This window comes from Nerophis lumbriciformis, linkage group LG19, assembly GCF_033978685.3.
Source record: "Nerophis lumbriciformis linkage group LG19, RoL_Nlum_v2.1, whole genome shotgun sequence".
Classification (NCBI taxonomy): domain Eukaryota; kingdom Metazoa; phylum Chordata; class Actinopteri; order Syngnathiformes; family Syngnathidae; genus Nerophis; species Nerophis lumbriciformis.
In genome coordinates this window covers 27,261,540-27,278,313 of record NC_084566.2, presented here as the reverse complement: position 1 = coordinate 27,278,313, position 16,774 = coordinate 27,261,540, and the positions used below count along the sequence as shown (strand labels likewise).

The 16,774-nt window shown below is 41.6% G+C and overlaps 1 protein-coding gene across 4 annotated transcripts in view; it reads right to left on the bottom strand.

Moving 5' to 3' along the window:
* pard3ab (par-3 family cell polarity regulator alpha, b) overlaps nt 1-16,774 on the bottom strand; it is a 427,849-nt gene that overhangs the window by 170,754 nt on the left and 240,321 nt on the right. For all 4 annotated transcript variants that reach the window (XM_061979076.2, XM_061979077.2, XM_061979075.2 and 1 more), the window contains 2 exons: nt 5,803-5,991; nt 678-848 (listed from right to left, as the gene is read on the bottom strand). In XM_061979076.2, coding sequence (XP_061835060.1) covers nt 678-848; nt 5,803-5,991 — 360 coding nt within the window. The remainder of the gene's footprint in view (nt 1-677; nt 849-5,802; nt 5,992-16,774) is intronic.

The following is a 16,774-nucleotide window of genomic DNA, read 5'->3' as shown; positions in this document are numbered from 1 at the left end:
TCATGCAGTGACCAAATATGTCTGATTAGCACTCCACACAAGTCAATAACATCAACAAAACTCACCTTTGTGGATTAATGCACAACGTTAAAAGTTTGGTGGACAAAATGAGACAGAAAAAGAAGTGGCATAAAACACGTCCTAGAAAGTCGGAGAAAGTTGTACATGTAAACAAACTGCGGTGAGTTCAAGAACCGCCAAAATTAGTAGGACAAAACGGCGCTCGCCAAATACTGGAATAAGTGAAGCATGTTTAATATAAACAGTGTGCTTTATAACAATTAGGGAGGTTTGTGTCATGTTTGTCCTCCTACAGAAACCATATTAACACAAAAAATATTTTCCCCTCAACTTTTTCATACATTTTTGAAAAAGCTCCAGAGAGCCACGAGGGCGGCGCTAAAGAGCCGCGGGTTGCCGACCCCTGGTATAGTTGAAGACTTACAGTCATTAGAAAACATCACCGCACATCATGATGGCAGCTACACTTTACATCTTAAACATCTAAAACATTTTTATTTGGGAATGTCCGGCGGGCCAGGTTGAAAAGCTTAATGGGCCGCATGTGGCCGCCGGGCCTAAATTTGCCCAGGGCTGCTTTAAAGTAAACATCAAACTAAACATTTGTTTCGCTTTTTCTTGCTCTTTTATGGAGGTGCATTTTTCGGGTACCCTACCTCGCTTCTTTTGCTGATTCGGCGAGCCACAATGAGCTGGATCATTCCGCGCTTGTTGCCTTCCGTGGACATGGACTTCCTCAGCGTCTCCATTGCGTCCTGGTTGGTTTTGGCCAAGAGCGACTCCCCGTTGACGGCAATCAGCTGGTCGTTGACCCGCAGCCGCCCGTCCTGTTGGCAGACAGGAAACAACAACAGTATATAGATTTGTCTGTCTAGACAAGTCAAGAAAATGGTCACATCCCCTCTTTGACAACGATCTTTAACTAATCCAGGAGTCAGCATATCCACTTTGGGGTGCTTTTAGCGCTATTATGTTGTCAACACTGCCTGTTCTCAGGAAGAACAATAAGCAATTGGCCCATTAGTATTCATAGAGGCTTTCACGCAGAAGTTTTGCTTAAGAGCTGCTGAGACACAGCTAAGTGTCCTTGTGTCACTTACCAAGTTTAAAGGGGAACATTATCACCAGACCTATGTAAGCGTCAATATATACCTTGATGTTGCAGAAAAAAGACCATATATTTTTTTTACCGATTTCCGAACTCTAAATGGGTGAATTTTGGCTAATTAAACGCCTTTCTAATATTCGCTCTCGGAGCGATGACGTCACAACGTGGCGTCACATCGGGAAGCAATAAGCCATTTTCTCAAACACCGAGTCAAATCAGCTCTGTTATTTTCCGTTTTTTTCGACTGTTTTCCGTACCTTGGAGACATCATGCCTCGTCGGTGTGTTGTCGGAGGGTGTAACAACACGAACAGGGACGGATTCAAGTTGCACCAGTGGCCCAAAGATGCGAAAGTGGCAAGAAATTGGACGTTTGTTCCGCACACTTTACAGACGAAAGCTATGCTACGACAGAGATGGCAAGAATGTGTGGATATCCTGCGACACTCAAAGCAGATGCATTTCCAACGATAAAGTCAAAGAAATCTGCCGCCAGACCCCCATTGAATCTGCCGGAGTGTGTGAGCAATTCAGGGACAAAGGACCTCGCTAGCACGGCAAGCAATGGCGGCAGTTTGTTCCCGCAGACGAGCGAGCTAAACCCCCTATCGACCCTAGCTTCCCTGGCCTGCTGATATCAACTCCAAAACTGGACAGATCAACTTTCAGGAAAAGAGCGCGGATGAGGGTATCTCTACAGAATATATTAATTGATGAAAATTGGGCTGTCTGCACTCTCAAAGTGCATGTTGTTGCCAAATGTATTTCATATGCTGTAAACCTAGCTCATAGTTGTTAGTTTCCTTTAATGCCAAACAAACACATACCAATCGTTGGTTAGAAGGCGATCGCCGAATTCGTCCTCGCTTTCTCCCGTGTCGCTGGCTGTCGTGTCGTTTTCGTCGGTTTCGCTTGAATACAGTTCAAACCGATATGGCTCAATAGCTTCAGTTTCTTCTTCAATTTCGTTTTCGCTACCTGCCTCCACACTACAACTATCCGTTTCAATACATTCGTAATCTGTTGAATCGCTTAAGCCGCTGAAATCCGAGTCTGAATCCGAGCTAATGTCGCTATAGCTTGCTGTTCTATGCGCCATGTTTGTTTGTGTTGGCTTCACTATGTGACGTCACAGGAAAATGGACGGGTGTTTATAACGATGGTTAAAATCAGGCACTTTGAAGCTTTTTTTAGGGATATTGCATGATGGGTAAAACTTTGAAAAAAACTTCGAAAAATAAAATAAGCCACTGGGAATTGATTTTTAATGGTTTTAACCATTCTGAAATTGTGATAATGTTCCCTTTAAAAGGTGCTATTTGTGAGTATTAAATCTTTAAATATTGATCATCATCTTTAAACATTCAAGCCTTGTAGACAAAAAGAGCGAACCTAATTTAATGTACCGTATTTTTCGGAGTATAAGTCGCTCCGGAGTATAAGGCGCACCGGCCGAAAATGCATAATAAAGAAGGAAAAAAACATATATAAGTCGCACTGGAGTATAAGTCGCATTTTGGGGGGAAATTTATTTGATACAACCCAACACCAAGAATAGACATTTGAAAGGCAATTTAAAATAAATAAAGAATAGTGAACAACAGGCTGAATAAGTGTACGTTATATGAGGCATAAATAACCAACTGTGTACGTGCCTGGTATATTATGGTAAGAGTCATTCAAATAACTATAACATATAGAACATGCTATACGTTTACCAAACAATCTGTCACTCCTAATCGCTAAATTCCATGAAATCTTATACGTCTAGTCTCTTACATGAATGAGATAAATAATATTATTTGATATTTTACGGTAATGTGTTAATAATTTCACACATAAGTCGCTCCTGAGTATAAGTCGCACCCCCGGCCAAACTATGAAAAAAACTGCGACTTATAGTCCGAAAAATACGGTATAGTATTTGTATTGGATGCAATACTGTTAAAAAAAGGTATTGTAAAAAAGTATGCTCGCTTGCGAAGACTGTATATAAAAAGTATTGTAAATAAGCATATGAGCTTGCTAACTTTAGGAGAATTATGGGTCAAACGATTCAGAAGCATCAATGCGTTATGACATATGAGTGATATTGTGTCCATCAATAGTTGTCACTTAAAGAAAACAAAAACAAAGGACCAATACGACTGTTTTCGTCATTTGACTGTGAAGCACCAAAATGTGTTTATCAGGCGGCGCTTCTGAAAGGCGAAGGGGTGGAATTAAAATAAAGCAACAATTCCAAACTGTGGAATCATTTTGATGTAATATTTTGAAAACTTCAACAATCCTCATGAATAAACTAATACATTCTCTTGCAAAGTTAAACAGCTTAATAAGAATGTGTCATCCTCTCGAGAACCAGCGTCCTCTGCAGTGGACATGTATTTATCGTGTAACAGTAACAAAAGGAATGTCCACTGCAGAAGGCGCATATTCTCAGCAGGATATGCTAACCAGCTGTTTTTGGGTGGTGTCGATGAGTTTAAAAGCTGTCTGACGCTTACACATTGTGCCTTTAACCTACAATAACATTAACACGGATTAAAGAGTCACTTTTTATCTAAACCAGGGGTGTCAAACTCATTTTAGCTCAGGGGCCCGCCTGGAGGAAAATCTATTCCCACGTGGGCCGGACGGGTAAAATCATGGCATAATAACTTAAAAGAAGAGATGTCCGATAATGTTATTTTTTTTACCGATATCTCGATATTGTTCAATTACCGATACCGATATCAACCAATACCGATATATACAGTCGTGGAATTAACACATTATTATGCCTAATTTTGTTGCGATGCCCCGCTGGATGCATTAAACAATGTAACAAGGTTTTCCAAAATAAATCAACTCAAGTTATGGAAAAAAATGCCAACATGGCACTGCCATATTTATTATTGAAGTCACAAAGTGCATAATTTTTTTCAACATGCCTCAAAACAGCAGCTTGGAATTTGGGACATGCTCTCCCTGAGAGAGACTATGAGGAGGTTTGGGGGGGGGGGGTGTATTGTAGCATCCCGGAAGAGTTAGTGCTGCAAGGGGTTCTGGGTATTTGTTCTATTGTGTTACGGTGCGGATGTTCTCCCGAAATGTGTTTGTCATTCTTGTTTGGTGTGGGTTCACAGTGTGGCGCATATTTGTAACAGTGTTAAAGTTGTTTATACGGCCACCCTCAGTGTGACCTGTATGGCTGTTGATCAAGTATGCCTTGCATTCACTTGTGTGTGTGAAAAGCCGTAGATATGTGACTGGACCGGCACGCAAAGGCAGTGCCTTTAAGGTTTATTGGCGCTCTGTACTTCTCCCTTTGTCCGTGTACACAGCGGCGTTTTAAAAAGTCATACATTTTACTTTTTGAAACCGATACCGATAATTATGAAACAGATACCGATAATTTCCGATATTACATTTTAAAGCATTTATCGGCCGATAATATCGGACATCCCTACTTAAAAGTACAGCTACGACAGCTTCGGATTGTTTTTCGTTTTACTTTGGCCCAAATTAGAACAAGCACATTCTGAAAAATGTACATATCAGAAAACACTTTAGGTTACCGGTAGTTGAAACTTCTGTGGAGAAAAAAAATGGTGCAGTTTAATCTCAGTCTATCTACAAAGCAGTTAAACTTCAAGTCACAGGGTTAGAACAAAAAACTCAATAAAGCTTAAATGGGGCGGTATAGTTCCGTTGGTAGAGTGGCCGTGCCAGCAACCTGAGGGTTCCAGGTTCGATCCCCGCTTCCACCATCCTAGTCACTGCTGTTGTGTCCTTGGGCAAGACACTTTACCCACCTGCTCCCAGTGCCACCCACACTGGTTTAAATGTGACTTAGATATTGGGTTTCACTATGTAAAAGCGCTTTGAGTCACTAGAGAAAAGCGCTACATAAATATAATTCACTTCACTTAAATAAAAACGCTTCTATGTATCATCTACGTCATTTATCATTTCCACTGTTCACTTTAAATTTGCACAGAAGACAATAATTTTCACAGAACTATATCACTGTGCAGAGTCTCATGCAACGTGTTAAAGTTAAAGTACCAATGATAATCACACAGACACGAGGTGTGGCGAAATTATTCTCTGTATTTGACCCATCACCCTTGATCACCCCCTGGGAGGTGAGGGGAGCAGTGAGTAGCAGCGGTGGCCGCGCCCGGGAATCATTTTTGGTGATTTAACCCCCAATTGCAACCCTTGATGCTGAGTGCCAAGCAGGGAGGTAATGGGTGCCATTTTTATAGTCTTTGGTATGACTCGGCCGGGGTTTGAACTCACAACCTACCGATCTCAGGGCGGACACTCTAACCACAAGGCCACTGAGTAGGTGGGGTTACCAATTGTTTATTTTACTCCTGTTTGTTTTACGTTGTGTCGAGGGGGAGGAGTCGCAGCACTAGCTGTCCCGTGCACCTCTTGCTTTGCATAAACTATTTGCTTGCCTACCAAATTGCTTTTGCGACATCCAGTGGACACATTTAGAACAGCAGTTTCTTTAAATTAAAATGCATCTCAATTTTACACTGAGCAAATTCATCTCGCGGGCCGGATTGAACCTGTTCACGGGCCTAATCCGGACCTCATGTTTGACATCCCTAATCTAAACTGTTCCGTTTTTTTTCCTCCCCAGCATTTTAAGACTCGAAGCAAAAAAGGACATCCGACCTTGCAGGCCGCCCCTCCGTTAATGATGGACTTGATGAAGATGCCGAGGTCGGCGTGGTTCTCCTTGGAGCGATTGCCCTTCACGCTGACGCCCAAACCCGCCGAGCCCGAGTCGCTGAGAGGGATCTCGAAGGTCAGGATCTCCCTGCTGCCATCCGGAGTCAGCACCAACTCGTCTTCTTCCGTCTTCTGCAAGGAGAGGAGAAAAAGTACTTTGAGATGGAGGTCAAAGCACGGCAACGTCGCGGTGCGAAGTGCCACCCCCGGAGACCCTGTGTCCTCTGCAGTGGACATGTGTATTGTCAGAGTTACAAATAACCATAACAATGTGACCTCGGAGATTGTTAAGGTAACGTGTGGAGTTGCCAGTCTAGTACCCGCACTCTTTTACTATGAAGCCACGTTGCGGTCCCCTCCAAGGTTTCTCATTGCATCCCATTGGGTTGAGTCTGTTCTTGCCCTGATGTGGGATCTGAGCCGAGGATGTCGTTGTGGCTTGTGCAGCCCTTTGAAACACTTGTGATTGAGGGCTATATAAATACACTTTGCTTGATTGATGAATCAACGTAGAATCAATGCAAAACAAAAATGTCCACTGCAATGGATGCTGTTTTTTAAGAGGATAAGGGTTCGGTTCTACAAACCCCGTTTCTATATGAGTTGGGAAATTGTGTTAGATGTAAATATAAATAGAATACAATGATTTGCAAATCCTTTTCAACCCATATTCAGTTGAATGCACATGGCCTTTCCTTTTAACAACACTCAGTAAAGGTTTGGGAACTGAGGAGACACATTTTTTAAGCTCCTCAGGTGGAATTATTTCCCATTCTTGCTTGATGTACAGCTTAAGTTGTTCAACAGTCCGGGGTCTCTGTTGTGGTATTTTAGGCTTCATAATGCGCCACACATTTTCAATGGGAGACAGGTCTGGACTACAGGCAGGCCAGTCTAGTACCCACGCTCTTTTACTATGAAGCCACGTTGATGTAACACGTGGCTTGGCATTGTCTTGCTGAAATAAGCAGGGGCATCCATGGTAACGTTGCTTGGATGGCAACATATGTTGCTCCGAAACCTGTATGTACCTTTCAGCATTAATGGTGCCTTCACAGATGTGTAAGTTACCCATGTCTTGGGCACTAATACACCCCCATACCATCACAGCTGCTGGCTTTTCAACTTTGCGCCTATAACAATCCGGATGGTTCTTTTCCTCTTTGGTCTGGAGGACACAACGTCCACAGTTTCCAAAAACAATTTGAAATGTGGACTCGTCAGACCACAGAACACTTTTCCACTTTGTATCAGTCCATCTTAGATGAGCTCAGGCCCAGCGAAGCCGACGGCGTTTCTGGGTGTTGTTGATAAACGGTTTTCGCTATGCATAGGAGAGTTTTAACTTGCACTTACAGATGTAGCGACCAACTGTAGTTACTGACAGTGGGTTTCTGAAGTGTTCCTGAGCCCATGTGGTGATATCCTTTACACGCTGATGTTGCTTGTTGATGCAGTACAGCCTGAGGGATCGAAGGTCACGGGCTTAGCTGCTTACGTGCAGTGATTTCTCCGGGTTCTCTGAACACTTTGATGATATTACGGACAGGAGATGGTGAAATCCCTAAATTCCTTGCAATAGCTGGTTGAGAAAGGTTTTTCTTAAACTGTTCAACAATTTGCTCACGCATTTGTTGACAAAGTGGTGACCCTTGCCCCATCCTTGTTTGTGAATGACTGAGCATTTCATGGAATCTACTTGAAAACCCAATCATGACACCCACCTGTTCCCAATTTGCCTGTTCACCTGTGGGATGTTCCAAATAAGTGTTTGATGAGCATTCCTCAACTTTGTCAGTATTTATTGCCACCTTTCCCAACTTCTTTGTCACGTGTTGCTGGCATCAAATTCTAAAGTTAATGATTATTTGCAAAGTTTGAACATCAAATATGTTGTCTTTGTAGCATATTCAACTGAATATGGGTTGAAAAGGATTTGCAAATCATTGTATTCCGTTTATATTTACATCTAACACAATTTCCCAACTCATATGGAAACGGGGTTTGTACAACATTAAAAAACAAGTCTAAAAGTGGAGAAAAAATGTGATTGCTGAATTTAGACACAAAGTTTAAACGGGAAGCGTTGGGACAGAATCGTGGCGGCAACCAGCGTCAATACAGCATCCATGCAGAGCTCTCTGCCTCCACAACAGGTGCTCGCCTCGCTCTCTCTCCACGTTCCCACCGCCCGGCCCGACAATAAACGGCATTCTCTCCCGCTTGTTATTTGACAGCTGTCCTCTGAATAGACGGCTGCGTGCACGCCGGTGCCTGGCAATTATCGTGCATGCCTAATGAATTCAATCATCGGGCTCGGTGTCAGCATGTCATTAGCTGCCTTTGTTTGCCGGGGGAGACGTGGAATTGCTCCGGTGGAAGGGCTCAGCGAGGAAGAGGAAGGAAGGAGGAAGAACACTCTCACAGTGGGGCGAAGACAAATAAACGCATCCTGGGATTTGGACGGGAAATAAAATGATCGTCAGGAAGTAACAAGATGAGACAACAGGAATGTAATTATTCCTGAGCCTCACGTCCTGAATTCAATTACACGTCTAAATCAATCCTCTAATGCTAAAAACAGAATAGAAGGAAGTAAATTATCCTGCAAAATAAAGTAGAACATCATTGCTGATATGACCGTTTTTCCACTTTATTCATAATCTTCATAGTCAATATGTCAGCAAACTTAAAGGGGAACATTATCACCGGACCTATGTAAGCGTCAATATATACCTTGATGTTGCAGAAAAAAGACCATATATTTTTTTAACCGATTTCCGAACTCTAAATGGGTGAATTTTGGCGAATTAAACGCCTTTCTATTATTCGCTCTCGGAGCGATGACGTCACAACACATCGGGAAGCAATCCGCTATTTTCTCACTTTCGTCGGTGTGTTGTCGAAGAGTGTAACAACACGAACAGGGACGGATTCAAGTTGCACCAGTGGCCCTAAGATGCAAAAGTGGCAAGAAATTGGACGAAATTTGTTCAAAATACGAGAGTGTGGGGAAAGCCGACGAAATGGTCAGTCGTTTGTTCCGCACACTTTACCGACGAAAGCTATGCTACGACAGAGATGGCAAGAATGTGTGGATATCCTGCGACACTCAAAGCAGATGCATTTCCAACGATAAAGTCAAAGAAATCTGCCGCCAGACCCCCATTGAATCTGCCGGAGTGTGTGAGCAATTCAGGGACAAAGGACCTCGGTAGCACGGCAAGCAATGGTGGCAGTTTGTTCCCGCAGACGAGCGAGCTAAACCCACTGGATGTCTTGGCTCACACCGTCCCTTATGCCACCGAAGATGATCAAGAGAAGAATATCGACCCTAGCTTCCCTGGCCTGCTGACATCAACTCCAAAACTGGACAGATCAGCTTTCAGGAAAAGAGAGCGGATGAGGGTATGTCTACAGAATATATTAATTGATGAAAACTTTATTCATTACTCGCGGTTTTACGTAAATTATTATACACAAACTGTGTTTACCAATAATTTAGCTTAAAAACATTTATTTTTTTCAATCATTCGAGTACATTCGGGTAGTCTTGTGTAATGCAGTATTTTGTGTCTAATTAGGTATGGTTAACCTGAGTGCTGAAATCGTGGAAAAATATATGTTCTTAGCGCGCCTGAAATGGGCTGTCTGCACTCTCAAAGTGCATGTTGTTGCCAAATGTATTTCATATGCTGTAAACCTAGTTCATAGTTGTTAGTAATTATCTCATCAGACAGTGTTAAGCCGCTGAAATCCGAGTCTGAATCCGAGCTAATGTCGCTATACCTTGCTGTTTGTTTGTATTGGCATCACTGTGTGACGTCACAGGAAAATGGACGGGTGTATATAACGATGGTTAAAATCAGGCACTTTGAAGCTTTTTTTTTAGGGATATTGCGTGATGGGTAAAATTTTGAAAAAAATTCGAAAAATAAAATAAGCCACTGGGAACTGATTTTTAATGGTTTTAACCCTTCTGAAATTGTGATAATGTTCCCCTTTAAAAGTGGCTTCACCTCTGACATTCTTCAGTTTGACTTCTGTTTTTACTCATGTTTCTTTATCGAAAGCTGGGAGCTAAAACTCTATTTAACTTTGGGCTGCTGGTGTTCAAGTCAAGGTGAGGCTGGGTCATAACAAGCATTCCCTTTGGAATCCCATTTTAACCAAGTGACTAGATGTGCTAATTAGGGGATGGGTAGCAATATAGGTACTTTTAAAAGCACTGACCGAATTCCAACGGTACTACCGAGTATTGATTCATGTAATATCAAACAGTGCCATATTTTGTCGCATGGGATGTCACAACCGGTTTTAGACTCCGCCAGTGATCTGGACGTGGCAAATAAACAAGCACTGAAGCAGCACTCAGAGAGGATTCAGCCAAACGTCTTTTAGGTAAAGTTACAATTTGCAATGCCAACAAAGTTGTGACGACCGGGTCGCATGGTGATGCGGGGTTTGTTCTCCCAGGGTGCAGACGGACTTCGGACACAGGAAATGATTTATTTAAGAAATAAATCAGACTGGAACAAACAAAAAGCAAAGGAAGGAAGCTAGTATACAGGTAGCAGGAATCAAAAGTCGTCAACTGTTGCGTGTAGCAAATTAGGAAGCCAGGCTGACTGACCTGGAAAAGGCAGTATTAAATAGTGCTAGTGATTAGTGCTCAGGGAACAGGTGAGCCTCCCGAAAACCAATCAGAGACAGGTGGAAACAAGAAGCACCCATGGAAACAGAAAACAACCCCAGGGGTGCACAAAAACGGGAACTGAGGGAGTCCAAAAACCAAACTTGTCATGATCCATGTCCCGGATCATGTATTATGTTCTGTTAGTTTTGGACTTCATAGTTCCCTTTTTTTGTGCACCCTTGTTTGTTTTAGTTGCCATGTTTACTTATTATTTCCACCTGCCTCTGATTAGTGTTCGCCCGCTCACCTGCTGCCTGAGCACTAATCAGAGGCATTATTTAAACCTGCCTTGCCCTCCAGTCAGTGCTGGAGTATTGTTTGTTGTATGCTGTGGACTCCCTGTTTCATGCAATGCTCTGTTCATGCTTGTTTTCTGGAGATACCATAGTTCATGCTGATGATTTCATGCTTAGTTCATGCTGCTCGTGCCTTGCCAAGTAAGTTTTGTTTATTTATGCCACAGTTAGCGACTTTTTGTTTCATGTCCATAGTTCAGGCTAAGTGTTAGCTTTTGTTTCCTGCGTTAAGTTGTGCCTTCGTCTTGTGCGCCTTTTTGTTTTCACCTTTTTTTGAACATTAAAACCATGTTTTCTTGTACACCGCCCGTCATCTCTGCAACTTGGGGTTCGTCACCTCCACATGATGACAAAACTGAACATGATCTCGGCAGCAGATCATAACAGAAATAAGTATGCCTGAAAAAAATTACTAACTTACTGTAAGGCTCCACTTTTCCAAATGCGCTAGTGCTATTCTAATTTATATTGGATATGCCATACACATGCTAATGATTAGCATTAGCAATTTTACATGGTCATTTCAATACCTCCAGATTTGGTAGTCAAACCTACAACTAAGATTCATGTTCCAATCAAACAGCAAGTGTGTAAAAGTGTAGGACTCAACAAAAGATCAGATTTAAGTGAATGGCAAAGACTACTCCCTGACTAGGCAACGTACCGTCTTTACACTACTATCTTGGAAATGCAACTGCATGCAAAGTCTAAAATATAGTACTTGCAAATGAGACTCAGAAGTATAAGAACAGGACAGCACGGTTGTCATTATCAGCTTACTGTTTGATGTTAAATAAAACAAGTTTCATTATTAAACTTATTTACATTCATTAAATGGGTCATATAATTATTTTGGTGGTGATGGTATGAAGGTGTATTAGAGCCCAATGCATGGGTAACTTACACATCTGTGAAGGCACCATTAATGCTGAAAGGTACATACAGGTTTTGGAGCAACATATGTTGCCATCCAAGCAACGTCTTTTTCCTGGACGCCCCTGCTTATTTCAGCAAAACAATGCCAAGCCACATTCTGCACGTGTTACAACAGTGTGGCTTCGTAGTAAAAGAGTGCGGGTACTAGACTGGCCTGCCTGTAGGCCAGACCAGTCTCCCGTTGAAAATGTGTGGCGCATTATGAAGCGTAAAATACCACAACAGAGACCCCGGACTGTTGAACAACTTAAGCTGTACATCAAGCAAGAACGGGAAAGAATTCCACCTGAAAAGCTTAAAAAATTGGTCTCCTCAGTTCCCAAACGTTTACTGAGTGTTGTTAAAAGGAAAGGCCATGTAACACAGTGGTAAAAATGCTTCTGTGCCAACTTTTTGCAATGTGTTGCTGCCACTAAATTTTAAGTTAATGATTATTTGCCAAAAAATAAAAAAAGGTTTTCAGGTTTGGGTTTTGTAGTATAAACTTTCACGAGCTCCAAGGCAAGAACGTAGCTCAACAGCACATGACGTCAATATAGCAGCAACAAGCTACTTAGCGCTCTGTAACAGTGTGCCGCTAAAAATATTTAGTCTACATTAGCCTTTATAATAATACCTGGTTAAAATTCAAGTCACGAAATGTAAACAGAGTATTGCTGGTGTTTTTTGGATATTTATTTAAAGGGCATTATGTGAGGAATAGAGGACCTCCCATTGACTCCATTGAACAAGGATTTATTAACGAGTTAGAATTAGAGATGTCCGATAATGGCTTTTTTGCCGATATCCGATATTGTCCAACTCTTAATTACCGATTCCGATATCAACCGATACCGATATATACAGTCGTGGAATTAACACATTAATATGCCTAATTTTGTTGTGATGCCCCGCTGGATGCATTAAACAATGTAACAAGGTTTTCCAAAATAAATCTACTCAAGGAATGGAAAAAAATGCCAACATGGCACTGCCATATTTATTATTGAAGTCACAAAGTGCATTATTTTTTGTAACATGCCTCAAAACAGCAGCTTGGAATTTGGGACATGCGCTCCCTGAGAGAGCATAAGGAGGTTGGGAGGGTGGGAGGTATATTGTAGCGTCCCGGAAGAGTTAGTGCTGCAAGGGGTTCTGGGTATTTGTCCTGTTGTGTTTATGTTGTGTTACGGTGCAGATGTACTCCTGAAATGTGTTTGTCATTCTTGTTTGGTGTGGGTTCACAGTGTGGCGCATATTTGTAACAGTGTTAAAGTTGTTTATACGGCCACGCTCAGTGTGACTTGTATGTCTGTTGACCAAGTATGCCTTGCATTCACTTGTGTGTATTAAAAGCCGTAGTTATTATGTGATTGGGCCGGCACGCAATGGCAGTGTCTTTAAGGTTTATTGGCGCTCTGTACTTCTCCCGACGTCCATGTACCACTCCGTACAGCGGCGTTTTAAAAAGTCATCAATTTTACTTTTTGAAAATGATACCGATAATTTCCGATATTACATTTTAAAGCATTTATCGGCCGATAATATCGGCAGTCCGATATTATTGGACATCTCTAGTTAGAATGCATAAAAAAGTACATCTGTTTTCTTGTCTCTTATTATGATTGTGAACCATAGGCCAAATTGCAAAAAAGCGCAGTTCCCCTTTAAGTGGAGAAAACACGCAGCATGAGAAGATCTCATCTGGACCTCCTTGATACCTTTGACGCACCCATCGCTCCACTTTCACACCTCCCCAAAACCAATCAAACACACACACACACCCCAGGCTGCAGTGTCTGCACCGATTAGCGGGTCAGCAACCAGCTCAACTTTGGCCCAACAAAACTGTCATTTTGACAGCAGGAGGAAAAGTTCCTGCAGGGCAAATGACTCTACCAAGAAAAGAGGGGAAAAGGCAAAATGTTGAGAAGGGCTGGGAAGAAAGTAGGTGACAACAAAGGAAGCAAGGGTGGGACGAATGGAGAGAGCAAGGATGGAGGATATGGGAGGCAAAGAAGGAGGAAAAGGTAAATAGTAAAGAAAAGAAAGACATGAAAGAAAATAAGTACACAGGGAAAGACGGAGGCGGGAAGAAGGAAGGAGGAAGGGAAGGCAAGGGTGAAGAGGGATTTAGAAAAAAAAAGTGTGAGGAAAGGAATCAAGAGAGGGAGCCAGGATGACAATGAAGGGACTAGGGAGGAGGAAACTAGATGGACAGAGGGAAGGGAGGAAAAAAACAAGCAAGGATGATAAAGAGAATTAGGATCATTTAAAGTAGTTAATGGGAAACTGCACTTTTTTGAGAATTTTGTCTATTATTAACAATCATTATGTAAGACAAGAACACATGTTTCCTTGTGCTTATGTATTCTAACAGGCACATTCAAAATAACTTTCAATAATATTTGCGTATTTTGGTCATTTTAAGCGTATTATTTTAACAGATGCATCGCAACGTTGGCTTTTCCCTTCAACAACAACAACACTAATACTCGTGCAGACTTCATGAGAGCCAACAATGATTACTTTGGGACAAATAATGATCCAGATCCTTACATTTTGTGTGTGCTAAACAAATCCAGCTGTAGTTAAAGACTAAGCCTCAAGTGCGTAACAAAAATACAAACTCTGAAAATTATAAAACAGTGGTTCTTAACCTGGGTTCGATCAAACCCTAGGGGTTCGGTGAGTCAGCCTCAGGGGTTCGGCGGAGGTCAAGACACATCCGACTCATCGTGTAAATAAAAACTTCTCCCTATCGGCGTATTATGGATACCCCAAACAATGTTCCCTCTAATTTTCAATCTGATTTGCAGGTGTGTAATTTGTTGTGAGTTCATGCACTGTGTTGGTTATTTTCTTTGAACAAGGTGATGTTCATGCACGGTTCATTTTGTGCACTACAAAAACATATAACTTTGTCTTGAATTTGAAAAAAAAAACAATTAGATTTTTCACTAAAGAAGGGTTCGGTGAAGGCGCATATGAAACTGGTGGGGTTTGGTACCTCCAACAAGGTTAAGAACCACTGTTATAAAACAACCACTTACTGTATAATGTCTGCTCTCACCGGGATGCCGACTGATAGGATGTTTATATCTTGGCGTCTAGATGAAGAATTAATTATAATCCTCACAAAGTGTTAAAAAAAAGTGTCGCAAATGAGCATCTTTTTGTGTCTTTCTCGCCATTTCCGGGTCTAAATTGGTTGTCAAAGTGTACCAACTTGTCGGATTACAGTATGTAATAATCATTCTACTATCTACTAGGGGAGAGACCCTATTTATGATCTCTAACTTTCACCAGCTCACAGGCGATGCAGGAGCTCACCAGCTCATTATGTCAGTATGGCATTACAAGCAAACGGCACCACTAAAAATTATTTGTCTCCGTTAGCGCTTATAATACAAAATATTGCTAATAATTAGTTAATATTCAATTCATGACATGTAAATGGAGTATTGTTGGCGTTTTTCGGATGTATTTTAGAGGGCTTTATGGGCGGAATAGTGTACTCCCATTAGCTGCATTGTTAGCCACCTCATATGTGCTGTATTTTAAGAATTAGAATGCATAAAAAAAGAAGGTGTTCTTGTTTTACTATAGGAATTGTGAATGATTGGCAAAATTCCAAAAAAAAGTGCAGTTTCACTTTAAGGAGAGGTGTAATTGATATTGTTTTATATATAATATCTGCTCTCACTGGGATGCCGACTGATTTAATTATAATCCTCACAAAGGGTTAAAAAAGTGTCGCAAACAAGCGTCTTTTTGTGCCTTTCTCGCCATCTCTGGGTCTAAATTGGTTGTCAAAGTGTCCCAATTTGTCAGATTACGGTATGTAATAATCTTTCTATTATCTACTACAGTGTTTTTCAACCACTGTGCCGTGGCACACTGGTGTGCCGTGAGATACAGTCTGGTGTGCCGTGGGAGATTATCTAATTTCACCTATTTGGGTTAAAAATATGTTTTGCAAACCAGTAATTATAGTCTGCAAATGATGTGTTGTTGTTGAGTGTCGGTGCTGTCTAGAGCGCGGCAGAGTAACTGTGTAATACTCTTCCATATCAGTAGGTGGCAGCCGGTAGCTAATTGCTTTGTGGATGTGGGAAACAGCGGGAGGCAGCGTGCAGATAAAAAGGTTTCTAATGCTTAAACCAAAAATAAACAAAAAGGTGAGTGCCCCTAAGTAAAGGCATTGAAGCTTAGCGAAGGCTATGCAGAAAACTGATGGCTACAAAGTAAACAAAAACAGAATGCTGGACGACAGCAAAGACTTACTCTGGAGCAAAGACGGCATCCATAAAGTACATCCGAACATGACATGACAATCAACAATGTCCCCACAAGGAAGGATAAAAACAACTGAAATATTCTTGACTGCTAAAACAAAGTAGATGCGGGGAATATCGCTCAAAGGAAGACATGAAACTGCTACAGGAAAATACCAAAAAAAGAGAAAATGCCACCAAAATAGGAGCGCAAGACAAGAACTAAAACACTACACACAGGAAAACAGCAAAAAAGTCCAAATAAGTCAGGGTGTGATGTGACAGGTGGTGACAGTACACCTACTTTGAGACAAGTGCTATAGTCAGGCATGGTTGGCTATGCTTTAAAGTCATACCCAACAATTATGACGACAACTTTTTACTGTCAACTGAGTTTAGTTTTTTAATGATTTCTGCTGGTGGTGTGCCGCCGCATTTTTTCACTGCAAAAAATGTGCCTTCACTCAAAAAAGGTTGAAAAACACTGATCTACTAGGTGAGAGACCTTATTTATGATCTCTAACTTTCACCAGCTCAGAGGCGATGCAGGAGCTCACCAGCTCAATATGTCAATATGGCATTACAAGCCTGTTAGCGCTACGTGATCACGGCGCCACTAAAAATAGTTGGTCACTGTTAGCGCTTATAATAACAATATCGCTAATATTTGGTTAATATCTCATTCATGACATGTAAATGGAGTATTGATGGAATTGAAAGGATTGAGGAAG